Below are 27,991 nucleotides of genomic sequence, written 5' to 3'. Positions count from 1 at the left end.
GGAAATGATGTTCGTCTCGCCATTTTCAAAGTCACTTTTTTTTTCCTCCACTGTCCACTTCCAGTCATTCATCTCGCGAGAAATCGCGAGAAATTAAAGTTTAGGACTACGGACAAAGGGAGGCGACTTTTGCCCAAAGAACTATAGAGTTACTCCCCTTAGCATTATATTTTTGTTTGATCCCAACAATTGGGTTTAAAGGAACATACTAGATTTGGAGAAAAATTAAATTACCTCAGTGTAGAAAGATTTCTTATTCACTGACCAAGGACAGAAAAGATAAAGTGTAGTATCAGAACAGATACTACACTCTGAATTATTTATTTGCCAACATATAACATGGAACAAGGTACTCAAAATTATGAGAAAATGGAAATCATTATTCATCTTCTATTTATCTTACTCTTAATGCACCTTTATGCCTAGCAGCTGTGCTCCAATATTCATAAGTCTCAGAATAGAAATAATTGGTGTGAAACTTATTCTATATGTATTACTTCTCTTGAGATTAGCAGACACTTTAGATTTATGCAACAAAAGGTTTTAGGTTATAGCATTTTTGTTTTCATTATGTGCTTGTATGTCATTTTATATGTTAAGACATGTTTGAAATTTTTTTAACATTTTTTATGTTATTTTATAAATTTTGTGTTTTCTCAAAATGTTAAATTGTTTGAAAATAAATGTAAGCCTACAAAACTGCTAAATTCTTTTCTTTTAGTGATTCACAAGTATTTTTCAAGAAAGGCCCACACAGAATTGGTGGGCAGTATTTCAAGGCTATTTACCAAGAATACACAGATGGAAATTTTACAGTCCGTAAAACTAGAAGCAAAGAAGAAGAACATCTCGGTTTTTTGGGACCAGTAATAAAAGCCTCTGTTGGAGATTTGATTAAAGTGGAGTTCTACAATAAAGCTGATCGGAAATATTCTATTCATCCCTTTGGCCTATTTTATAATAAATTCAGTGAAGGTTCTCAATACAATGATCATACTATAAAAAGTAAGTTTTTATAACAAATTTCTTTTATTTTCTCACCTTAATATTACAATTTAATATTTCAATTTAATATTACAATTTAATATTTCAATTTAATATTACAATTTAATATTTCAATTTAATATTACAATTTAATATTTCAATTTAATATTTCAATTTAATATTTCAATTTAATATTTCAATTTAATATTACAATTTAATATTTCAATTTAATATTACAATTTAATATTACAATTTAATATTACAATTTAATATTTCAATTTAATATTTCAATTTAATATTACAATTTAATATTTCAATTTAATATTTCAATTTAATATTTCAATTTAATATTTCAATTTAATATTTCAATTTAATATTACAATTTAATATTTCAATTTAATATTTCAATTTAATATTACAATTTAATATTACAATTTAATATTTCAATTTAATATTTCAATTTAATATTACAATTTAATATTTCAATTTAATATTTCAATTTAATATTTCAATTTAATATTACAATTTAATATTACAATTTAATATTTCAATTTAATATTACAATTTAATATTACAATTTAATATTTCAATTTAATATTTCAATTTAATATTACAATGTAATATTACAATTTAATATTTCAATTTAATATTACAATTTAATATTACAATTTAATATTTCAATTTAATATTTCAATTTAATATTACAATTTAATATTACAATTTAATATTTCAATTTAATATTTCAATTTAATATTTCAATTTAATATTACAATTTAATATTACAATTTAATATTTCAATTTAATATTACAATTTAATATTTCAATTTAATATTACAATTTAATATTTCAATTTAATATTTCAATTTAATATTACAATTTAATATTTCAATTTAATATTTCAATTTTACTCACTTAGCATGTACCAACTGAAGAAATTGTGAAAAAATCAAAACTCATAACAATGGTATTTGTTTCAAGTATAAATTAATAAACGTCCCTCAAATTTATTAAAATAAAACTTGGTACAAAATAGTTTCTGTTATTCAACACTATTTACATTTTGTTGGTCTTTTTGTGAATTGGTATAAAGGAAGTGCTCTAACCTTTTAGGTTGGCAAAAATACTGCAATAGCTGTCTTCTGTTTTCCAGTTTTTTAGGTTGTTTATCAAACAAAAAATATCTATTCTCTAATCTATACAGAATTTGACTGCACTGCCATTCACTGACGTTATAATTTGCATCACCTCTTAATTTGCATCTGCTTTCTCTGCTGCCAAACTTCTTGTACTTCACAATTTGTCTTAATGCAGCCATTCCTCTCATGTACTAATTAATGCCTTTACATTTTTTAACCACACGCTCCCACCCATAGCATTTAAAGATCATTTCACATCCGATAGACCCGTGCCCAAATCGGTACTTACTTCTCTAACACTTCATATATGACTAGACACAACTACACAGCCAAACACAACTAGTCTTTGTACATATGAAAAAATAAAATAAAAAAAGTCTGACTCTTGACTTGTAATTATCACTTCTCCATAACATAACAACTTCAATTCTCAGAATATCCAACTCCCAAGTCCTAATTAACACTTCTCCATAACATGATAATGCCAATTCTCAAAAAGTCTGACTCTTAAATTGTATTAAATTTATTTTTCCATCGGAGAAGTGTTAATTAGGATTTGGGAGTTGGATATTCTGAGAATTGGAGTTGTCATGTTATGGAGAAGTGATAATTACAAGTCAAAAGTCAGACTTTTTTATTTTAAATCTTTAAATCTAAATAGAAATGGGCAGCATTCTTTTTCATTGATGCAATACAGCCACTCCTCGCATATACAAATACCTTTATATTTTTAAACCATTCCATTGACAGTAATTTTTTTTAAGCAAAACATTTTGTATTTTAGTCACACATATTTAGATTTTCATCAGAGTATTTCCCGTTAAGAATATATTAGGAGTAATTAAAATACTTTTTTCTTTAATTAATTTTGGAATAAGTAATTAAAATACTTTTATATTTTATTAATTTTTGGATGAGTAATTAAAAAAACTTTTATACTTGAGTAATATTTAATGACAAAAAATATTTTATACATAATTAATTTTTGTATGAGAATTATAAAAATTTTATGCTTGATTAAATTTGTATAAAGAAATTGAATAACTTTTATACTTGATTAATTTTTGGATCTGTAATTAAAAAACTTTCTCATCTTTGGTTAATACAAAGATGAGTAATATGAAAAACCTGATAATTTGTAGATAAGTAATTAAAAAACTTTTACACTTAATTTATTTTTGAATGAGTAATTTACAATTTTATAGTTGACTTATTATTTGTTGAGTAAATTTTTAATTGAAAAACTTTCCCACTTGACTAATTTTTTCGATGTAGAATTAAAAAACTTTTATACTTTATTAACTTTTAAATGAATAATTAAAATCCTTAAGTTTTTTGTTATGAGTAATCTTTCATACTTGATTAATTTTTGGATGAGTAATAAAAATATTTATATACTTATTAATTTTTGGATGAGTAATTAAAATATTTTTATACATATAAAATTTTGGATGAGTAATTAATATATTTTTATACTTATTAATGTTTGGATGAGTAATTAAATTATTTTTATACTTATTAATTTTTGGATGAGTAATTAAACTATTTTTATGCTTATTAATTTTTGGATGAGTAGTTAAAATATTTTTATACTTATTAAATTTTGGATGAGTAATTAAAATATGTTTATACTTATTAATTTTTGGATGAGTAATTAATATATTTTTATACTTATTAAATATTGTATGAGTAATTAAAAAACTTTTATACTTATACATGTTTTGATGAGAAATTAAAATAATTTTATACTTATTAATTTTTGGATGAGTAATTAAAATATTTTATATTTATTAATTTTTTGATGAGTACTGAAAATATTTTTATACTTATTAAATTTTGGATTAGTAATAAAAATATTTTTATACTTATAAAGTTTTGGATTAGTAATAAAATGTTATAAATTTATTAATTTAAATTTAAATTAAATGAGTAATTAAAATATTTTAATATTTAATTTTTTGATGAGTAATTAAAATATTTTTATACTTATTAATGTTTGGATGACTAATTAAAATATTTTTATACTTATTAATTTTTTGATAAGCAATAAAAAATATATATTTATTAATTTTTTTGGATGAGTAAATAAAATATTTCTATATTTATTGATTTTTGCATGAGTAATAAAAATATTTAATTTTTGGATAAGTGATTAAAATATTTTTATATTTATTAATTTTTAGATTAGTAATAAAAATATTTTTATACTTATTAATTTTTGGATGAGTAATAAAAATATATATTTATTAATTTTTAGATGAGTAGTTAAAATAATTAAAATAATTTATATTTATTAATTTTTGGATGAGTAATTAATATATTTTTATACTTATTAATTTTTGGATGAGTAGTTAAAATATTTTTATACTTATTAATTTTTGGATGAGTAGTTAAAATATTTTATACTTATTAATGTTTGGATAAGTAATTAATATATATTAATATATATTTATACTTATTAATGTTTGGATGAGTAATTAAAATATTTTTATACTTATTAATGTTTGAATGAGTAATTAAAATATTATATATTTATTAATTTTTTTGATGAGTAATATTATATATTTATTACTCATCAAAAAAAATTATATATTTATTAATTTTTTTGGATGAGTAATTAAAATATGTTTATATTTATTAATTTTTGCATGAGTAATAAAAATATTTAATTTTTGGATAAGTGATTAAAATATTTTTATATTTATTAATTTTTAGATTAGTAATAAAAATATTTTTATACTCATTAATTTTTGGATGAGTAATAAAAATATATATTTATTAATTTTTAGATGAGTAGTTAAAATAATTAAAATAATTTATATTTATTAATTTTTGGATGAGTAATTAAAATATTTTTTTTATAAATTTTTGGATGAGTGCTTAAAATATTTTCATATTTATTAATTTTTCGGTGTGTAATAAAAATATTTTTATATTTATTTATTTTTGGATGAGTAATAAAAATATATATTTTTTAATTTTTGGATGAGTGATTATAATATTTTCGTATTTATTAATTTTTCGATGAGTAATAAAAATATATATTTATTAATTTTTGTCTGAATAAGTAAAATATTATATATTTATTAATTTTTGTATGAGTTATAAAATATATATACTTATTAATTTTTGGTGAGTAATAAAAATATTATATATTTATTAATTTTGTATGACTAATTAAAATATTTTTATATTTATTAATTTTTGGATGAGTAATTAAAATGTTTTTATATTTATTAATTTTTGGATGAGTTATAAAACTATATATTTATTAATATTTGCATGAGTAAGTAAAATATTTTTATCTTATTAATTTTTGGATGAGTGATTAAAATATTTTTATATTTTTTAATTTTTGGATTAGTAATAAATATATTTTCATGCTTATTAATTTTTGGTTGAGTTATAAAAATAATATATATTTGTTCATTTTTGGATGAGTAATTAAAATAATTTTATACTCATTAAATTTTGGATGCGTAGTAAAATATATATTTATTAATATTTGGATGAATAATTAAAGCATTTTTATAGATATGAATTTTTGGATGAGTAATAAAATATTATGTATTTATTAATTTTTGAATGAGTAATAAAAACATAACATATGTATTAATTTTTGGATGAGTAATTAAATATTTTTATATTAATTAAGTTTTGGATGAGTAATTAAAATATTTTTATATTTATAAATTTTTGGATGAGTAATAAAATAATTTTATACTTACTAATTTTTGGATTAGCAATAAAAATATGTTTATACTTATTAATTTTTGGATGAGTAATTTAAATATTTTTATACTTATTAATATTTAGATGAACAATTAAAATATTTTTATACTGATTAATTTTAGGATGATTAATTGAAATATTTTTATACTTATTAATTTTAGGATAAGTAATGGAAATATATTTATACTTATTAATATTTAGATGAATAATTAAAATATTTTTATAATTATTTGTTTGATGAACAAGTAAAATGTTTTATATTTATTAATTGTTTTTGAGTAATCAAAAAATATTAAGCCTTGATATATGAGGAAATAAAAAATTTTTATGAAACTTTGATACTTTTATTTTGGATGAGTACTTAAGACAGTATTATATTGGATTAATTTTTGCAAATAACTTTTATATTGGATTAATTTTTGGATGAGGAATTAAAAAAATATTTATACTTGATTAATTCTTTTAAACATAAAATTCAGCAAGAAAATGAGAGGACAGAGTAAGAAACAAGAAAGACAGAGAAAGAGAGACAATTAAGAAAAGGGGTAGCGAGAGAAAAGAGAGTGAGAAAATAAAGAGAAAGTGAGGGTTTGAGAGAGAAAAAGAGCACCTGCTTTAACTACTGTTATAATCCATGGCGCAGAAAGGGAAGAGCATTATTTGTACATCCACATTGTGTGAGAAGAGAGAAAGGTTACGGTTATGTTAATAAAAAAAGATACTTAAAAATGAAGAAAAATGTAAACCTCTATTTCTTATTTTTTATTTTTCTTCCTTTGAAGATTGTAATGCTGGGTATGGGGCAGCCAAACCAGCTGCCAACATTGCCCCGCTTTTTTATTGAAACCAACCGAGAGCTCTTTTTAGTATCCTAATGCATATTATTGTGTTATTAGAATTACAATGCATATTAAAATGCATAATATTATGCAATTAGCATTACATAACATTGATGTTTATCGTATTGATTATGATTGGGAAACATCGATTTATGAATCTTATGAAAAATGTATTTTGTAAAATTAAATTTCTGTAAAATTTCTTTGACTGAATTTTCAATCTGGAATTTTTTAAATAAAAATTAACTTTAAATTCTACAATTTGGAGTTGACTTTGATTTTTAACTAGCGGGGTTACTCAGTGTTGCTTATGTGTGGAGAGGTTTTATGGTAAGGGTATTGATCAACAAAGTCCTAAAAAATGTTTCAAAAATAAAAAAATTTAACCAACCCCCTAAAAAAATCGTAAATGGCAACAAGCACAAAAAAAAGTAATAGGCATGGATGGAACCAGGTCTCCTTGTTTTTCTGGTGGGAAAAAGTGTTGGTGGTAACAAAATTTAGTTCACTGCAGAGATGGAGAAGCAGCATACCATTTGAATTGACTCTACCAATGCCATATGGACCCAATGGAGACCAAGTCTCATCCAACCCGTGCATTGAAGTCACCAAGAACCACCAAACTCTCAGCGCTTGGCAAACAGGTGATAATAGATCTAAGCATACGATAAAAGGAAGTAATATCGTCTGCAGGCGAAGTAAGAGTCGGCGCATAGACAGAAAGAACATTCATATAACGAGCAGCAAGGGGCATTCTCAATGTCATTGCACGATCATTTATGGCTACTGGCTGTTCGATCTTGTCAATTAAGGAGTTCTTAACTGCAAAACCAACACCAGCCTCACGCCTCTCCTTTTCAGCTCTACCAGACCAGAAGATCGTGTAGCCCGACTCGCGCTCAACCAGTTGATCCTCACCTGCGAAACGTGTCTCAGAGAGTGCAGCAATGTCTATATTGTATCTTTGCAATTCCTTAATCAAAATTGCAGCCTTCCATTCTAGTCTTTTACCATTTTCAATAAGTGTTCTCACATTCCAGCAACAGAGCTGGAGTGGGTGTAGTTTAGCATAATATCTTTGGTTCCTGTTAATATGGACAGCCATCGCCAATAGGACATTTTCTTTCTTTCTTTTTTTTTTTTTGTTGACAAATGTCTGAGGAAGTATCTGTACAAAGATATTATTTCAGAGATTTAGCTTTGTACGACAGCTAGTCTCTCTCTCGGTTCAAAATGTTGATATCCAGCAACAAGCAAGAGCAAGATAGCCAGCAACAAATCAAACTGCAGACCAGCTTAATGCGGGTACTTGTCTTCCGTTTTATGTTTTTTAGATCAGAGATTTACTTCTCCTAGAAGGCTGCCTTCACCATGGCTATATGTTAGCCCTCTCCACCCCAGATAAAACAAATACATCGCATGCAACATGTAAAACAGAGAAGTCATGAATCTTGGTGTTTTTTTGTTGTTTTTTTGAGAGAGGCGTTTAAAAACGGTATAATTCCCCAATGATCATGACGAATACACACGATAATAAAAATGAAAACAAATCCAGAACACGCAATACGTAAAACAAAGCAGTCATGAAATTCCCATACATACATACATACATGATAATGATTGCAACGTCTTGTCAGACGAGTACCACTCCCTCAGACACTGAAAGTTCATGAGCCCGAAAAAAAAAAGAGACATATAGTCCTGCCAGCTCAAGCAGACATGACACTAAAGACGGTCATTGTTATACATACATATATATATATACACGCACACACATATATACATGCGTACATACACGATACACAATACGCACACATACATATACATACACACACACATGCAAACATAAACAAGACGGTCATTGGTATACATACATATAAATGTATACATGCATACATACATACATACATGTCTATAAGCATACGCTCATATATACCCATATACATACACAATGCATAATACACAAACATACATATACATACCCACATTCATACATACACATATACATACATATACATCCACATATACAAATACATACACACATATACTTACACATACATATACATACACATATGCACATATATATACATACACTTACCTACATATACATACACATCCATATATATGCATTAATACACATACACACACACATACAAATACATATACATACACACCTGCATACATACACATACATGCATATACACACATACATGCATACAAACATTTATAAATGTATATATGTACACACACAAACATATTTACACATAGACACATATACATACATATACACATAGATATAAATACATATACACTCACATGTACATATATAAATATACACACACACACACATATATAAATATACATACACATATACATACACAGATACATATAATGATGGCAGAATAATTGTTACATGCATCCAGCATTACAGGCGTACACACGTCACAGCTTTTTTATCGCCACAGGAATTTTTTTCTTTCTTTTTTTTTTTATAATAGACAAATACCTGAGGGAGTATCTATACAAAGATGGTGTTACAGAGTTTTAGCTTTGTACGACAGCTAAATCTCTCTCTCTCTGTTCAAAATGTTGACATCCAGCAACAAGCAAGAGCAAGATAGCCAGCAACAAGTCAAACTGCAGACCAGCTTAATGTGGGTACTGGTCTCCCGCTTGTTTTTTTTTTTTTTAAATAAAAAGTTTGGTTGAGAAAAACACTTTTGGAATAGTAACTGACGATGATATAAACAAATTCACACATTTTTTCCATGTGGACTGTTTACATACATACATACATACATACATACATACATACATACATACATGATGATTGCAACGTCTTATCAGACGAGTGCCACTACCTCAGGCACTGAAAGTCCATGAGCCGAAAATGACTTTAGTCCTCCCGGCAAAATTCACACGCTCAGACATGGCACTGAAGACGGTCACTAGTATACATACACATATATACATACATACATACATACATACATACACACATACATATAACACACATATATGCATACATATATACACAATACATAGTACACATACATCAACATACACAAGACAAGTCAATGGCATACATAGATACATATATATATATAAATGCAAATATACATATATACACATACACACATACCTATCTGTAAACATACACACACATATACATACACAATGCATAACACGCATACATACATATACATACACACACGCATACATACACATGTACATACATATAAATAAACACAAAAATACGTACACACATATACATACATATACACACATGTACACATATGCACATATATATATACATACGCTTACCTAAATATACATACACATACATAAATATACACACATACACAAACATGCACATACATACATACACATATACATGCATACATATACATACACACATGTACATATACACATACACACATGCATAAACGCACATACACACACATGCATATATACACATACATGCAAAAAATATATATACATAAATACATACACACACATACATATATACACATATACATACATATACACATAGATATACACACATACACATACACCTGTACATGAACATACATACACCTATACATACATATATACATATAATGATGGCAGATCAATTATTACATGCTTCCAGCATTTCAGGCCTACATGCGTCACAACTTCTCCATGGCTGAGGGAGTATCTATACACAGATGATGTTACAGAGTTTTAGCTTTGTACGACAGCTAAATCTCTCTCTCAGTTCAAAATGTTGACATCTAGCAACAAGCAAGAGCAAGATAGCTAGCAACAATTCAAACTGCAGACCAGCTTAATGCGGGTACTGGTCTTCCGCTTTATGTTACTTTTGTTTTGTTTTTTTTTTTGTTTTTTTTTATCTAAGATTTGCTTCTCCTAGGGGGGTCGCCCTCACTGCAGCCAATGGGAGCCCTCTCCACCCCATACACACATGACAATAAACACATGCATACATACAGATGTACGCCAACATATGCATGCATGTGCACACACATGCAACCATAATTATGTAGAGGCACACAAATACGCACACACATACATATGCCTATACATACGTACACACACAAACACATGTTAAATACACATGAAGGAACATTCCAAAAGTCATACGTAAAACAACAGTCCAAATGATATGAAATTACAGACGCTTGGATTTTTTTTTTTTAATTTTTACATACATACATGCATACAAACCTATAAACATACATATATACACGCACACTAATAGACAGGTGAGATTTATATAATAAAAGATGTTTTTTTCTTTGTTCAATCTTTTTCTACTTTTATAAAAAATCCACTATTGGTTTCATTTTCAACTATTTTCAATTGGAATTTGCATACTGTTTGAAAAGTTTTTGTTAATTCTTGGCATTCTTCCATTTTTATTTAGTGTTCACATCCACAATATCAACTTTTTTAACATGCATCAGCAAATATTTGTTTGCTGGGTTAATTTTTTATACCAGTTATATTTTTGTATTATTTCTTGTTTTATAACAATTTATTTATTCAATGCCTGTAAAGACATATTTCCTGTTCCATTATGTTATATCATAGCACAGTCACTCAGTTAACCTTAAGTGAAAGTTTTCAGTTGACCAAGTTTTTCAAACTCATAATATCAACTCTCATTTCATAGACGTTTATCAGTTTTGTGTTTTATCTCCATTAACTTCATTCTTTCTGCCACAACCAACTTTTTCTTCAATCTCATATTTCTTATGATCTGACTTATGTTTTGAAAGTCAGGTTTCTATGTTTGTGAGATACACCATAGTGGAAACTTTTATTTCCTCAAATCCTGCTGTTGCCAAAAAAATAAATCTGCTATTTTATTTGCTCCTCCTGCTTTATTGTTGCTTTTTTAGCTTTCTAGTTCTTGCACTGACAGCAAAACATTGTAGCCCAATAAAGACAAAGTTAGAATCATCGAGAGACAATTGAGATCTTTTCAGTGACACCATTGTTGTAAAGTGTGTGGTTAGCATTTATTAGTGGCTAAACAAGCTTTCTTTTCTACTCCTCTTAGCAAATTTTCTTACTCTAATTTATGGTAATTAGATATACTGAAGTTCCAGTATCACTACATTTTTCTTTGAATTTTAAAAGTATTTGTTGTTCATTTTGTTGTTCTGACAGATTTTCAGATTTTCTTAATGCAATGCAAATTTATTTTTTATTCAATTCATTTAAGAGAGTTAAAAAAAACATTTTATTACTTAATAATTTATTTTTTTTTTTTGCATCTTGGGTATGTAATTCTAATTAAGAACTCTTTTGCCACCATTATTCTTGTTTCATTATAAATGTTGCATGTTACATTGTTAGTGAAAAAGATTAGGAATAAACAGAAATACAAAAAAAGACATACACATGTGTGGACGGATAGAGAGAAGAAATGTTTAGCAAACAAAGGGAGATTATAAGAAAGTTGTCAGACTTCCAACTGTAACCAAATAAGATTTCAATGAGATTTACTCTTATCGGGAGCCTGTATTTGATAAAGTGCGAAATTGTCAATTACAAAAATGAATTGTAGTTTTGACAGTATGATTTCAATTTGGAAATTTAATTTTTCTTTCACTTTTGGCATCTTTCAGAACTGACGGAAGAATACAATGCTATGCCAAATACAGTGAAGACCTATACATGGCAAGTAACAAAAGAGATGGGTCCTCTACCAGATGACCCACCTTGTATCACAAGAATGTATTCATCTGTGATTGATTATATGAAAGACTCTTATTCTGGTCTTGTTGGACCAATGCTCATCTGTAAAGAAAAAGCTTTAGATGAAAATGGCAAACAAGTAAGTCATGTTTTGTGAAACTCATTTTGGAAACTCATGTAAAATTTATTAATTTAGCAAAAAAATACTTTGTTTTGTTTTAGAAAAAAATCAATTGGAATTTGCATACTGCTTGAAAAGTTTTTGTAAATGCTTGGTAGTCTTCCATTTTTATTTGGTGTTCACATCCACAATATCAACTTTTTTAAAATGCATCAGAAAATTTTTGTTTGCTGGGTAAATTTTTTTATACCAGTAATAAAAGTTGTTGATAATTCTTTGTAGTAATAAAAGTGTTGAAAATTCTTTGTAGTAATCAAAGTTGCTGATAATTCTTTGTAGTAATCAAAGTTGTTGATAATTCTTTGTCGTAATCAAAGTTGTTGATAATTCTTTGTAGTAATAAAAGTTGTTGATAAACCTTTGTAGTATTCAACGTTGTTGATAACCCTTTGTAGTAATCAAAGTTGTTGATAATTCTTTGTAGTAATAAAGTTGTTGATAATTATTTGTAGTAATACAAAGTTGATGATAATTCTCCGTAGTAATAATAAGTTGTTGATAAGTCTTTGTAGTAATCAAACTTGTATATAATTCTTTGTAGTAATCAAAGTTGTTGATAATTCTCCGTAGTAATACAAAGTTGTTGATAATTCTTTGTAGTAATCAAAGTTGTTGATAATTCTTTGTAGGAATCAAAGTTGTTGATAATTCTTTGTAATAATCACACTTGTTGATAATTCTTTGTGGTAATAAAAATTGGTCACGATTTTTTGGAGTAATCAAAGTGTTGATAGTTCCTTGTAGTAATCAAAGTGTTGATAGTTCCTTGTAGTAATCAACGCTGTTGATAATTCTTTGTAGTAATAAATGTTGTTGATAATTCTTTTCAGTAATGAAAGTGTTGATAATTCTTTGTTTATAATGCTTTGTAGTAATAAAAGTTGTTGATAATTCTTTTTAGTATTACAGAGTTGTTGATAATTCTTTGTAGTAATACAAAGTTGTTGATAATTCTTTGTAGTAATGAAAGTGTTGATAATGCTTTTAGTAATACAAAGTTGTTGATAATTCTTTGTAGTAATACAAAGTTGTTGATAATTCTTTGTAGTAATCACACTTGTTGATAATTCTTTGTAGTAATAACAGGTTGTTGATAATTCTTTGTTGTAATCAAAGTTGTTGATAATTCTTTGTAGTAATACAAAGTTGTTGATAATTCTGTGTAGCAATACAAAGTTGTTGATAATTCTTTGTAGTAATCAATGTTGTTGATAATTCTGTGTAGTAATCAACGTTGCTGACAATTCTTTGTAGTAATCAAAGTTGTTGATAATTCTTTGTCGTAATCGAAGTTGTTGATAATTCTTTGTAGTAATCGAAGTTGTTGATAATTCTTTGTAGTAATCAATGTTGTAGATAATTCTTTGTAGTAATCAAAGTTGTTGATAATTCTTTGTAGTAATCAATGTTGTTGATGATTCTCTGTAGTAATAAAAAGTTGTTGATAATTCTTTGTAGTAATCAAAGTTGTTTATAATTCTTTGTTGAAATAAAAGTTGTTTATAATTCTTTTTAGTAATACAAAGTTGTTAATAATTCTTTGTAGTAATCAAAGTTGTTGATAAGTCGTTGTAGTAATCAAAGTTGTTGATAATTCTCCGTAGTAATACAAAGTTGTTGATAATTCTTTGTAGTAATCAAAGTTGTTGATAATTCTTTGTAGTCATCAAAGTTGTTGATAATTCTTTGTAGTAATCATAGTTTTTGATAATTCTTTGTAGGAATCAAAGTTGTTGATAATTCTTTGTAATAATCACACTTGTTGATAATTCTTTGTGGTAATAAAAATTGGTCACGATTTTTTGTAGTAATCAAAGTGTTGATAGTTCCTTGTAGTAATCAACGCTGTTGATAATTCTTTGTAGTAATAAATGTTGTTGATAATTCTTTTCAGTAATGAAAGTGTTGATAATTCTTTGTTTATAATGCTTTGTAGTAATAAAAGTTGTTGATAATTCTTTGTAGTATTAAAGAGTTGTTGATAATTCTTTGTAGTAATACAAAGTTGTTGATAATTCTTTGTAGTAATGAAAGTGTTGATAATGCTTTTAGTAATACAAAGTTGTTGATAATTCTTTGTAGTAATACAAAGTTGTTGATAATTCTTTGTAATAATCACACTTGTTGATAATTCTTTGTAGTAATACCAGGTTGTTGATAGTTCTTTGTTGTAATCAAAGTTGTTGATAGTTCTTTGTAGTAATACAAAGTTGTTGATAATTCTGTGTAGCAATACAAAGTTGTTGATAATTCTTTGTAGTAATCAATGTTGTTGATAATTCTGTGTAGTAATCAACGTTGCTGATAATTCTGTGTAGTAATCAAAGTTGTTCATAATTCTTTGTCGTAATCAAAGTTGTTCATAATTCTTTGTAGTAATCAATGTTGTAGATAATTCTTTGTAGTAATCAAAGTTGTTGATAATTCTTTGTAGTAATCAATGTTGTTGATGATTCTCTGTAGTAATAAAAAGTTGTTGATAATTCTTTGTAGTAATCAAAGTTGTTTATAATTCTTTGTTGAAATAAAAGTTGTTTATAATTCTTTTTAGTAATACAAAGTTGTTAATAATTCTTTGTAGTAATCAAAGTTGTTGATAATTCTTTATAGTAATCAAAGTTCTTGATAACTCTTTGTAGTAATCAAAGTTCTTGATAATTCTTTGTAGTAATCAAAGTTGTTGATGATTCTTTGTGGTAATCTAATTTGTTCATAATTCTTTGTAGTAATCAAATTTGTTGATAATTCTTTGTAGTAATCAAATTTGTTGATAATTCTTTGTAGTAATAAAAAGTTGTTGATAATTCTGTGTAGCAATCAAAGTTGTTGATATTTCTTTGTAGTAATCAAAGTTGTTGATAATTCCTTGTAGTAATCAAAGTTGTTAATATTTCATTCTAGTAATCATGTTTTTTACTTTTTTTAGTAATCAAAGTGTTTACAATTCTTCATAGTAATCAATTTGTTTATAATTATTTGTAGCAATAAAAACTTGTTGATAATTCTCTGTTGTAATAAAAGTTGTTGATAATTCTTAGTTGTAATACAAAGTTGTTGATAATTCCTTGTAGTATTCCAAGTTGTTGATAATTGTTTTAGTAATAAAAAGTTGTTGATAATTCTTTGTAGTAATCACACTTGTTTATAATTCTTTGTAGTAATCAAAGTTGTTGATAATCTTTGTAGTAATCAAAGTTGTTGATAATTCTTTGTAGTAATACAAAGTTGTTGATAATTCTTTGTAGTAATACAAAGTTGTTGATAATTCTTTGTAGTAATAACAGGTTGTTGATAATTCTTTGTAATAATCCAAGTTGTTGATAATTCTTTGTAGTATTCAAAGTTGTTGATAATTCTTTGTAGTAATACAAAGTTGTTGATAATTCTTTGTAGTAATCAAATTTGTTGATGATTCGTTGTAGTAATAGCAAGTTTTTGATAATTCTTTGTAGTAATCAACGTTGTTGATAATTCTTTGTAGTAATACAAAGTTGTTGATAATTCTGATTAGTAATCAAAGTTGTTTTTAATTCTGTGTAGTAATCAAAGTTGTTGATAATTCTTTGTAGTAATCAAAGTTGTTGATAATTCTTTGTAGTTGTACAAAGTTGTTGATAATACTTTGTAATAATAAAAGTTGTTTATAATTCTTTGTTGAAATAAATGTTGTTATAATTCTTTTTAGTAATACAAAGTTGTTGATAATTCTTTGTAGTAATACAAAGTTGTTGATAATTCTTTTTAATAATCAAAGTTGTTTATAATTCTTTGTCGAAATAAATGTTGTTTATAATTCTTTTTAGTAATACAAAGTTGTTGATAATTCTTTGTAGTAATACAAAGTTGTTGATAATTCTTTGTTGTAATAAAAGTTGTTGATAAATCTTTGTTGGAATAAAAGTTGTTGATAAATCTTTGTTTTAATACAAAGATGTTGATAATTCCTTGTAGTATTCAAAGTTGTTTTAATTCTTTGTAGCTATAAAAACTTGTTGATAATTCTTTGTAGTAATCAATGTTGTTGATAATTCTTTTTAGCAATACAAAGTTGTTGATAATTCTTTGAAGTAATCAAAGTTGTTGATAATTCGTTGTAGTAATCAAAGTTGTTGATAATTCTTTGTAATAATCACACTTGATAATTCTTTGTAGTAATAAAAATTGGTCACGATTTTTTGTAGTAATCAAAGTGTTGATAGTTCCTAGTAGTAATCAAAGCTGTTGATAATTCTTTGTAGTAATAAATGTTGTTGATAATTGTTTTTAGTAATGAAAGTGTTTATAATGCTTTGTAGTAATCAAAGTTGTTAATAATTCTTTGTAGTATTACACAGTTGTTGATAATTCTTTGTAGTAATACAAAGTTGTTGATAATTCTTTGTAGTAATGAAAGTATTGATAATGCTTTTAGTAATACAAAGTTGTTGATAATTCTTTGTAGTAATACAAAGTTGTTGATAATACTCTTTAGTAATCACACTTTTTGATAATTCTTTGTAGTAATAACAGGTTGTTGATAATTCTTTGTAGTAATCAAATTGTTGATAATTCTTTGTCGTAATATAAAGTTGTTGATAATTCTTTGTAGCAATACATAGTTGTTGATAATTCTTTGTAGTAATCAATGTTGTTGATAATTCTTTGTCGTAATAAAAGTTGTTGATAATTCTTTGTAGTAATCAATGTTGTTGATAATTCTTTTTAGTAATAAAAGTTGTTGATAATTCTTTGTAGTAATCAATGTTGTTGATAATTCTCTGTAGTAATAAAGTTGTTGATAATTCTTTGTAGTAATCAAAGTTGTTGATAATTCTTTGTAGTAATCAAAGTTGTTGATAATTCTTTGTAGTAAGCAAAGTTGTTGATAATTCTTTGTTGAAATAAAAGTTGTTGATTATTCCTGTTAGTAATACAAAGTTGTTGATAATTCCTTGTGGTAATCAAAGTTGTTGATAATTCTGTGTAGTAATCAAAGTTGTTGATAAATCTTTGTAGTAATACAAAGTTGTTGATAATTCTTTGTAGTAATAGCAAGTTGTTGATAATTCTTTGTAGTAATCAAAGTTGTTGATAATTCTTTGTTGTAATAAAAGTTGTTGATAATTCTTTGTTGTAATCTAAGTTGTTGATAATTCTTAGTTTTAATACAAAGTTGTTGATAATACTTTGTAGTAATCACACTTGTTGATAATTCTTTGTAGTAATAAAAATTGGTCACGATTTTTTGTAGTAATCAAAGTGTTGATAGTTCCTAGTAGTAATCAAAGCTGTTGATAATTCTTTGTAGTAATAAATGTTGTTGATAATTGTTTTTAGTAATGAAAGTGTTTATAATGTATTGTAGTAATCAAAGTTGTTAACAATTCTTTGTAGTATTACACAGTTGTTGATAATTCTTTGTAGTAATACAAAGTTGTTGATAATTCTTTGTAGTAATGAAAGTATTGATAATGCTTTTAGTAATACAAAGTTGTTGATAATTCTTTGTAGTAATACCAAGTTGTTGATAATTCTCTTTAGTAATCACACTTTTTGATAATTCTTTGTAGTAATAACAGGTTGTTGATAATTCTTTGTAGTAATCAAATTGTTGATAATTCTTTGTCGTAATATACAGTTGTTGATAATTCCTTGTAGTATTACAAGTTGTTGATAATTGTTTTAGTAATAAAAAGTTGTTGATAATTCTTTGTAGTAATCACACTTGTTTATAATTCTTTGTAGTAATCAAAGTTGTTGATAATTCTTTGTAGTAATCAAAGTTGTTGATAATTCTTTGTAGTAATACAAAGTTGTTGATAATTCTTTGTAGTAATACAAAGTTGTTGATAATTCTTTGTAGTAATAACAGGTTGTTGATAATTCTTTGTAGTATTCAAAGTTGTTGATAATTCTTTGTAGTATTCAAAGTTGTTGATAATTCTTTGTAGTAATACAAAGTTGTTTATAATTCTTTGTAGTAATCAAATTTGTTGATGATTCGTTGTTGTAATAGCAAGTTTTTGATAATTCTTTGTAGTAATACAAAGTTGTTGATAATTCTGATTAGTAATCAAAGTTGTTTTTAATTCTGTGTAGTAATCAAAGTTGTTGATAATTCTTTGTAGTAATCAAAGTTGTTGATAATTCTTTGTAGTTGTACAAAGTTGTTGATAATACTTTGTAATAATAAAAGTTGTTTATAATTCTTTGTTGAAATGAATGTTGTTATAATTCTTTTTAGTAATACAAAGTTGTTGATAATTCTTTTTAATAATCAAAGTTGTTTATAATTCTTTGTCGAAATAAATGTTGTTTATAATTCTTTTTAGTAATACAAAGTTGTTGATAATTCTTTGTAGTAATACAAAGTTGTTGATAATTCTTTGTTGTAATAAAAGTTGTTGATAATTCTTTGTTGTAATAAAAGTTGTTGATAATTCTTTGTAGTAATCAAATTTGTTGATGATTCGTTGTAGTAATAGCAAGTTGTTGATAATTCTTTGTAGTAATCAAAGTTTTTGATAATTCTTTGTAGTAATACAAAGTTGTTGATAATTCTGATTAGTAATCAAAGTTGTTTTTAATTCTGTGTAGTAATCAAAGTTGTTGATAATTCTTTGTAGTAATCAAAGTTGTTGATAATTCTTTGTAGTTGTACAAAGTTGTTGATAATACTTTGTAATAATAAAAGTTGTTTATAATTCTTTGTTGAAATGAATGTTGTTATAATTCTTTTTAGTAATACAAAGTTGTTGATAATTCTTTTTAATAATCAAAGTTGTTTATAATTCTTTGTCGAAATAAATGTTGTTTATAATTCTTTTTAGTAATACAAAGTTGTTGATAATTCTTTGTAGTAATACAAAGTTGTTGATAATTCTTTGTTGTAATAAAAGTTGTTGATAATTCTTTGTTGGAATAAAAGTTGTTGATAAATCTTTGTTTTAATACAAAGATGTTGATAATTCCTTGTAGTATTCAAAGTTGTTTTAATTCTTTGTAGCTATACAAACTTGTTGATAATTCTTTGTAGTAATCAATGTTGTTGATAATTCTTTTTAGCAATACAAAGTTGTTGATAATTCTGTGAAGTAATCAAAGTTGTTGATAATTCGTTGTAGTAATCAAAGTTGTTGATAATTCTTTGTAATAATCACACTTGATAATTCTTTGTAGTAATAAAAATTGGTCACGATTTTTTGTAGTAATCAAAGTGTTGATAGTTCCTAGTAGTAATCAAAGCTGTTGATAATTCTTTGTAGTAATAAATGTTGTTGATAATTGTTTTTAGTAATGAAAGTGTTTATAATGCTTTGTAGTAATCAAAGTTGTTAATAATTCTTTGTAGTATTACACAGTTGTTGATAATTCTTTGTAGTAATACAAAGTTGTTGATAATTCTTTGTAGTAATGAAAGTATTGATAATGCTTTTAGTAATACAAAGTTGTTGATAATTCTTTGTAGTAATACAAAGTTGTTGATAATTCTCTTTAGTAATCACACTTTTTGATAATTCTTTGTAGTAATAACAGGTTGTTGATAATTCTTTGTAGTAATCAAATTGTTGATAATTCTTTGTCGTAATATAAAGTTGTTGATAATTCTTTGTAGCAATACATAGTTGTTGATAATTCTTTGTAGTAATCAATGTTGTTGATAATTCTTTGTCGTAATAAAAGTTGTTGATAATTCTTTGTAGTAATCAATGTTGTTGATAATTCTTTTTAGTAATAAATGTTGTTGATAATTCTTTGTAGTAATCAATGTTGTTGATAATTCTCTGTAGTAATAAAGTTGTTGATAATTCTTTGTAGTAATCAAAGTTGTTGATAATTCTTTGTAGTAATCAAAGTTGTTGATAATTCTTTGTAGTAAGCAAAGTTGTTGATAATTCTTTGTTGAAATAAAAGTTGTTGATTATTCCTGTTAGTAATACAAAGTTGTTGATAATTCCTTGTGGTAATCAAAGTTGTTGATAATTCTGTGTAGTAATCAAAGTTGTTGATAAATCTTTGTAGTAATACAAAGTTGTTGATAATTCTTTGTAGTAATAGCAAGTTGTTGATAATTCTTTGTAGTAATCAAAGTTGTTGATAATTCTTTGTTGTAATAAAAGTTGTTGATAATTCTTTGTTGTAATCTAAGTTGTTGATAATTCTTAGTTTTAATACAAAGTTGTTGATAATACTTTGTAGTAATCACACTTGTTGATAATTCTTTGTAGTAATAAAAATTGGTCACGATTTTTTGGAGTAATCAAAGTGTTGATAGTTCCTAGTAGTAATCAAAGCTGTTGATCATTCTTTGTAGTAATAAATGTTGTTGATAATTGTTTTTAGTAATGAAAGTGTTTATAATGCTTTGTAGTAATCAAAGTTGTTAATAATTCTTTGTAGTATTACACAGTTGTTGATAATTCTTTGTAGTAATACAAAGTTTTTGATAATTCTTTGTAGTAATGAAAGTATTGATAATGCTTTTAGTAATACAAAGTTGTTGATAATTCTTTGTAGTAATACAAAGTTGTTGATAATACTCTTTAGTAATCACACTTTTTGATAATTCTTTGTAGTAATAACAGGTTGTTGATAATTCTTTGTAGTAATCAAAGTTGTTGATAATTCTTTGTCGTAATATAAAATTGTTGATAATTCTTTGTAGCAATACATAGTTGTTGATAATTCTTTGTAGTAATCAATGTTGTTGATAATTCTTTGTCGTAATAAAAGTTGTTGATAATTCTTTGTAGTAATCAATGTTGTTGATAATTCTTTTTAGTAATAAAAGTTGTTGATAATTCTTTGTAGTAATCAATGTTGTTGATAATTCTCTGTAGTAATAAAGTTGTTGATAATTCTTTGTAGTAATCAAAGTTGTTGATAATTCTTTGTAGTAATCAAAGTTGTTGATAATTCTTTGTAGTAAGCAAAGTTGTTGATAATTCTTTGTTGAAATAAAAGTTGTTGATTATTCCTGTTAGTAATACAAAGTTGTTGATAATTCCTTGTGGTAATCAAAGTTGTTGATAATTCTGTGTAGTAATCAAAGTTGTTGATAAATCTTTGTAGTAATACAAAGTTGTTGATAATTCTTTGTAGTAATAGCAAGTTGTTGATAATTCTTTGTAGTAATCAAAGTTGTTGATAATTCTTTGTTGTAATAAAAGTTGTTGATAGTTCTTTGTTGTAATCTAAGTTGTTGATAATTCTTAGTTTTAATACAAAGTTGTTGATAATACTTTGTAGTAATCAAAGTTGTTGATAATTCTTTGTTGTAATAAAAGTTGTTGATAGTTCTTTGTTGTAATCTAAGTTGTTGATAATTCTTAGTTTTAATACAAAGTTGTTGATAATACTTTGTAGTAATCAAAGTTGTTGATAATTCTTTGTGTTATGAAAGTTGTTGATTATTCTTAGTTGTAATACAAAGTTGTTTATAATTCCTTGTAGTATTCAAAGTGTTTGAAAATTATTTTAGTAATAAAAAGTTGTTTATAATTCTTGAAAGTAATACAAAGCTGTTGATAATTCTGTGTAGTAATCAAACTTGTTGATAATGGTTTGTAGTAATCAAAGTTGTTGAGAATTCTTTGTAGTAATCAAAGTTTTTGATAATTCTTTGTAGTAATCAAAGTTGTTGATAATTCTTTGTAATAATCACACTTGTTGATAATTCTTTGTAGTAATAAATGTAGTTGATTATTCTTTGTAGTAAGACAAAATTGTTGATAATTCTTTGTAGTAAGACAAAGTTGTTGATAATTCTTTGTAATAATACAAAGTTGTTGATAATTCTTTGTAGTAATACAAAGTTGTTGATAATTCTTTGTAGTAATATAAAGTTGTTGATAATTCTTTTTTGTAATACAAAGTTGTTGATAATTCTTTGTAGTAATCAAAGTTGTTGTTATGTCTTTGTAGTAATACAAAGTTGTTGATAATTCTTTGTGTAATCAAAGTTGTTGATAATTCTTTGTAGTAATCAAAGTTGTTGATAATTTTTTTGTAGTAATCAAAGTTGTTGATAATTTTTTTGTAGTAATCAAAGTTGTTGATAATTTTTTTGTAGTAATCAAAGTTGTTGATAATTTTTTTGTAGTAATCAAAGTTGTTGATAATTTTTTTGTAGTAATCAAAGTTGTTGATAATTTTTTTGTAGTAATCAAAGTTGTTGATATTTTTTTGTAGTAATCAAAGTTGTTGATATTTTTTTGTAGTAATCAAAGTAGTTGATAATTTTTTGTAGTAATCAAAGTTGTTGATAATTTTTTGTAGTAATCAAAGTTGTTGATAATTTTTTGTAGTAATCAAAGTTGTTGATAATTTTTTTGTAGTAATCAAAGTTGTTGATATTTTTTTGTAGTAATCAAAGTTGTTGATATTTTTTTGTAGTAATCAAAGTAGTTGATAATTTTTTGTAGTAATCAAAGTTGTTTATAATTCCTTGTAGTATTCAAAGTGTTTGAAAATTATTTTAGTAATAAAAAGTTGTTTATAATTCTTGAAAGTAATACAAAGCTGTTGATAATTCTGTGTAGTAATCAAACTTGTTGATAATGGTTTGTAGTAATCAAAGTTGTTGAGAATTCTTTGTAGTAATCAAAGTTTTTGATAATTCTTTGTAGTAATCAAAGTTGTTGATAATTCTTTGTAATAATCACACTTGTTGATAATTCTTTGTAGTAATAAATGTAGTTGATTATTCTTTGTAGTAAGACAAAATTGTTGATAATTCTTTGTAGTAAGACAAAGTTGTTGATAATTCTTTGTAATAATACAAAGTTGTTGATAATTCTTTGTAGTAATACAAAGTTGTTGATAATTCTTTGTAGTAATATAAAGTTGTTGATAATTCTTTTTTGTAATACAAAGTTGTTGATAATTCTTTGTAGTAATCAAAGTTGTTGTTATGTCTTTGTAGTAATACAAAGTTGTTGATAATTCTTTGTGTAATCAAAGTTGTTGATAATTCTTTGTAGTAATCAAAGTTGTTGATAATTTTTTTGTAGTAATCAAAGTTGTTGATAATTTTTTTGTAGTAATCAAAGTTGTTGATAATTTTTTTGTAGTAATCAAAGTTGTTGATAATTTTTTTGTAGTAATCAAAGTTGTTGATAATTTTTTTGTAGTAATCAAAGTTGTTGATAATTTTTTTGTAGTAATCAAAGTTGTTGATATTTTTTTGTAGTAATCAAAGTTGTTGATATTTTTTTGTAGTAATCAAAGTAGTTGATAATTTTTTGTAGTAATCAAAGTTGTTGATAATTTTTTGTAGTAATCAAAGTTGTTGATAATTTTTTGTAGTAATCAAAGTTGTTGATAATTTTTTTGTAGTAATCAAAGTTGTTGATAATTTTTTTGTAGTAATCAAAGTAGTTGATATTTTTTTGTAGTAATCAAAGTTGTTGATATTTTTTTGTAGTAATCAAAGTAGTTGATAATTTTTTGTAGTAATCAAAGTTGTTGATAATTTTTTGTAGTAATCAAAGTTGTTGATAATTCTTTGTAGTAATCAAAGTTGTTGATAATTTTTGTAGTAATCAAAGTTGTTGATAATTTTTTGTAGTAATCAAAGTTGTTGATAATTTTTTGTAGTAATCAAAGTTGTTGATAATTTTTTGTAGTAATCAAAGTTGTTGATAATTTTTTGTAGTAATCAAAGTTGTTGATAATTTTTTGTAGTAATCAAAGTTGTTGATAATTCTTTGTAGTAATCAAAGTTGTTGATAATTTTTTGTAGTAATCAAAGTTGTTGATAATTTTTTGTAGTAATCAAAGTTGTTGATAATTCTTTGTAGTAATCAAAGTTGTTGATAATTTTTTGTAGTAATCAAAGTTGTTGATAATTTTTTTGTAGTAATCAAAGTTGTTGATAATTTTTTTGTAGTAATCAAAGTTGTTGATAATTTTTTTGTAGTAATCAAAGTTGTTGATAATTTTTTTGTAGTAATCAAAGTTGTTGATAATTTTTTGTAGTAATCAAAGTTGTTGATAATTCTTTGTAGTAATCAAAGTTGTTGATAATTTTTTGTAGTAATCAAAGTTGTTGATAATTTTTTTGTAGTAATCAAAGTTGTTGATAATTCTTTGTAGTAATCAAAGTTGTTGTTATGTCTTTGTAGTAATACAAAGTTGTTGATAATTCTTTGTGTAATCAAAGTTGTTGATAATTCTTTGTAGTAATCAAAGTTGTTGATAATTCTTTGTAGTAATATAAAGTTGTTGATAATTCTTTGTAGTAATCAAAGTTGTTGATAATTTTTTTGTAGTAATCAAAGTTGTTGATAATTTTTTTGTAGTAATCAAAGTTGTTGATAATTTTTTTGTAGTAATCAAAGTTGTTGATAATTTTTTTGTAGTAATCAAAGTTGTTGATAATCTTTTGAGAAGATCTGTGAAATATTGCTGGCACCAAAAACGCGTTTTTCTTGTCAGTTTTTAAGTAAAAATCTGTAATTCGGGTAATCCTTTCTTCATATTGGTTACTTCTTATTCTGTTGATCGAAACCCATTTTGCATTTTGCTTTTGTTTATCTCTTTTCAGAAATCTGTTGACAAAGAGTTTTTTTTGCTTTTTTCTGTGACTGATGAAAATGAATCTTGGTACATTGAGAAAAACATTGAAACATTTGCTTCTAAACCAAAAGAGATCGACAGGGAAGATGAAGATTTCAAAGAATCTAACTTGATGCATGGTAAGAACTAAGAAAAAAAGGTTGAAACTAATATTTTAATTTTAATATTTTAATTTTAATATTTAAAATTGGTGGCTTTATAGATTTTAATTAAATAATCAGTTAATTTTAGAAATAATTGTAAGTAATAATCAGTCAATTTTAAAATTGTTGTAAATAATAATCAGTTAATTTTAAAAAAATTGTATGCAATAATCAGTGTATTTAAAAGAATAATTGTAAATTATAATCAGTTATTTTAAAAATAATTGTAAATAATAATCAGTTAATTTAAGAAATTATTTTAAATAATAATCAGTCTATGTATAAATAGTTGTAAGTAATTATCAATTAATTTAAAAATAATTTTAATAATAACCAGTTAATTTAATACTAATTGTAGATCATAATCAGATAATTAAGAATAATTGTAAATAATAATCAATTAATTTAAAAATAATTTTAGATAATAATCAGTTAATTTAAAAATAATTGTAAATAATAATCAGTCATTTTAAAAATAATTGTAAATAATAATCAGGTAATTTAAAAATAATTGTAAATAATAATCAGTTAATTTAAAAATAATTGTAAATAATAATCAGATAATTCAAGAAAAATTTTAAATAATAATCAGTTAATTTTAAAAATAATTGTAAGCAATAATCAGTTAATGAAAAATAATAATTGTAAATTACAATTATTTAATTTAAAAATAATGGTAAATAATAATAAATAATGGTAAATAATAATCAGTAATTTAAAAAAATTGTAAGTAATCAGTTAAATAAAATATAATTGTAAATGATAATCAGTTTATTTTAAACTAATTGTAAATAATAATCAGGTAATTTTAAAATAATTGTAACTAATAATCAGTTAATTTAAAAATAGTTGTAAATAATTATCAGTTAACTAAAAAATAATTGTAAATTATAATCAGTTATTTTAAGAATAATTGTAAAAAATAATCAGTTAATTTAAGAAATAATTTTAAATAATCATCATTTAATTTAAAAATGATTTTAACTAATAATCAGTTAATTTAAAAAATAATTGTAAATAATAATCAGGTAATGTAAACATAATTGTAAATAATAATCAGTTAATTAAAAACAATTGTAAATAATAATCAGTTAATAACGGAAATAATTCTAGTTGTAAATAACAATCAGTTTATTTAAGAATAAATTTAGATAATAATCAGTTAATGTAAAAAATAATTGTAAGCAAAAATCAGTTTATTTAAAAGAATAATTGTAAATTATAATCAGGTAATTTAAAAATAATTGTAAAAAATAATAAGTTAATTCAAGAAATAATTTTAAATTATAATCAGTTTATTTAAAAGAATAATTGTAAATTATAATCAGTTAATTTACAAATAATTGTAAATAATAATCAGGTAATTTAAAAAATAATTGTAAATAATAATAAGTTAATTTAAAAATAGTTGTAAATAATAATCAGTGTATGTAAGAAATAATTTAAGATGATAATCAATTAATTGAAAAATAATTGTAAATAATAATAAGTTAATTCAAGAAATAATTTTAAATTATAATCAGTTTATTTAAAAGAATAATTGTAAATTATAATAAGTTAATTTACAAATAATTGTAAATAATAATCAGTTAATTAAAAATTAATTGTAAATAATAATCATTTAATTTAAAAAATTATTGTACATAATAATCAGTAAATTTAAGAAATTGTTATAGTTGTAAATAATAATCAGTTAATTTAAAAATTAATTGTAAGTAATAATCAGGTAATTTTAGAATAATTGTAAAGAATAATCAGTTCATTGAAAATAATTGTAAATAATAATCAGTTAATTAAGGAAATAATTCTAGTTGTAAATAATAATCAGTTTATTTAAGAAATAATTATAGATAATAATCAATTTATTTAAAAAATAATTGTAAGCTATAATCAGTTAATTTAAAAGAACAATTGTAAATTATAATCAGTTAATTTAAAAATAATTTTAAATAATAATCAGTTAATTCAAGAAATAATTTTAAATAATAATCAGTTAATTTAAAAAATAATTGTAAATAATAATCAGTTAATTGAAAAATAGTCAATAATAATCAGTTACTTAAAGAAATAATTTTAGATATTAATCAGGTTATTTAAAAAATAATTGTAAGAAATAATTAGTTAATTTAAAAATAATTGTAAATAATAATCAGGTAATTTAAAAATAATTACAAATAAAAACCAGTTAATTAAAAAATATTTAAAAATAATAATCAGTTAATTAAAAACTAATTGTAAATAATAATCAGATATTTTAAAATAATTGTAAATAATAATCAGTTTATTTAAGAAATAATTTTAGATAATAATCAGTTAATTAAAAAATAATTGTAAATGATAATCAGTTAATATAAAAAATAATTGTAAGCAATAATCTGTTAATCTAAAAATAATTGTAAATAATAATAAGTTAATTAAAAATAATTGTATAATAATCAGTTAATTTAAAAATAGTTGTAAATAATAATCAGTTTATTTAAGAAATAATTTCAGATAATAATCAGTTAATTTAAAAAATAATTGTAAGCAATACCCAGTTAATTTTAAAGAATAATTCTAAATAATAATCAGTTAATTTTAGAATAATTGTAAATAATAATCAGTTAATTCAAGAAATAATTTTAAATAATAATAAGTTCATTTAAAAGAATAATTGTAAATTATGATCAGTAAATTTTAAACAATTGTAAATAACAATCAGTTTATTTA

General features: G+C 23.8%; 1 protein-coding gene across 1 annotated transcript in view; it reads left to right on the top strand.

Moving 5' to 3' along the window:
• Window positions 1-27,991, top strand: part of LOC145283795 (hephaestin-like protein) — a 156,346-nt gene that overhangs the window by 66,066 nt on the left and 62,289 nt on the right. Inside the window, exons 8-10 of the mRNA XM_080132875.1 lie at window positions 722-1,005; window positions 12,331-12,539; window positions 25,108-25,258. Coding sequence (XP_079989001.1) covers window positions 722-1,005; window positions 12,331-12,539; window positions 25,108-25,258 — 644 coding nt within the window. The remainder of the gene's footprint in view (window positions 1-721; window positions 1,006-12,330; window positions 12,540-25,107; window positions 25,259-27,991) is intronic.

The sequence above is a fragment of the Euprymna scolopes genome, chromosome 8 (assembly GCF_053919585.1).
Source record: "Euprymna scolopes isolate OS-2025 chromosome 8, ASM5391958v1, whole genome shotgun sequence".
Lineage (NCBI taxonomy): Eukaryota > Metazoa > Mollusca > Cephalopoda > Sepiida > Sepiolidae > Euprymna > Euprymna scolopes.
This window is presented reverse-complemented; position numbering and strand designations above follow the sequence as displayed.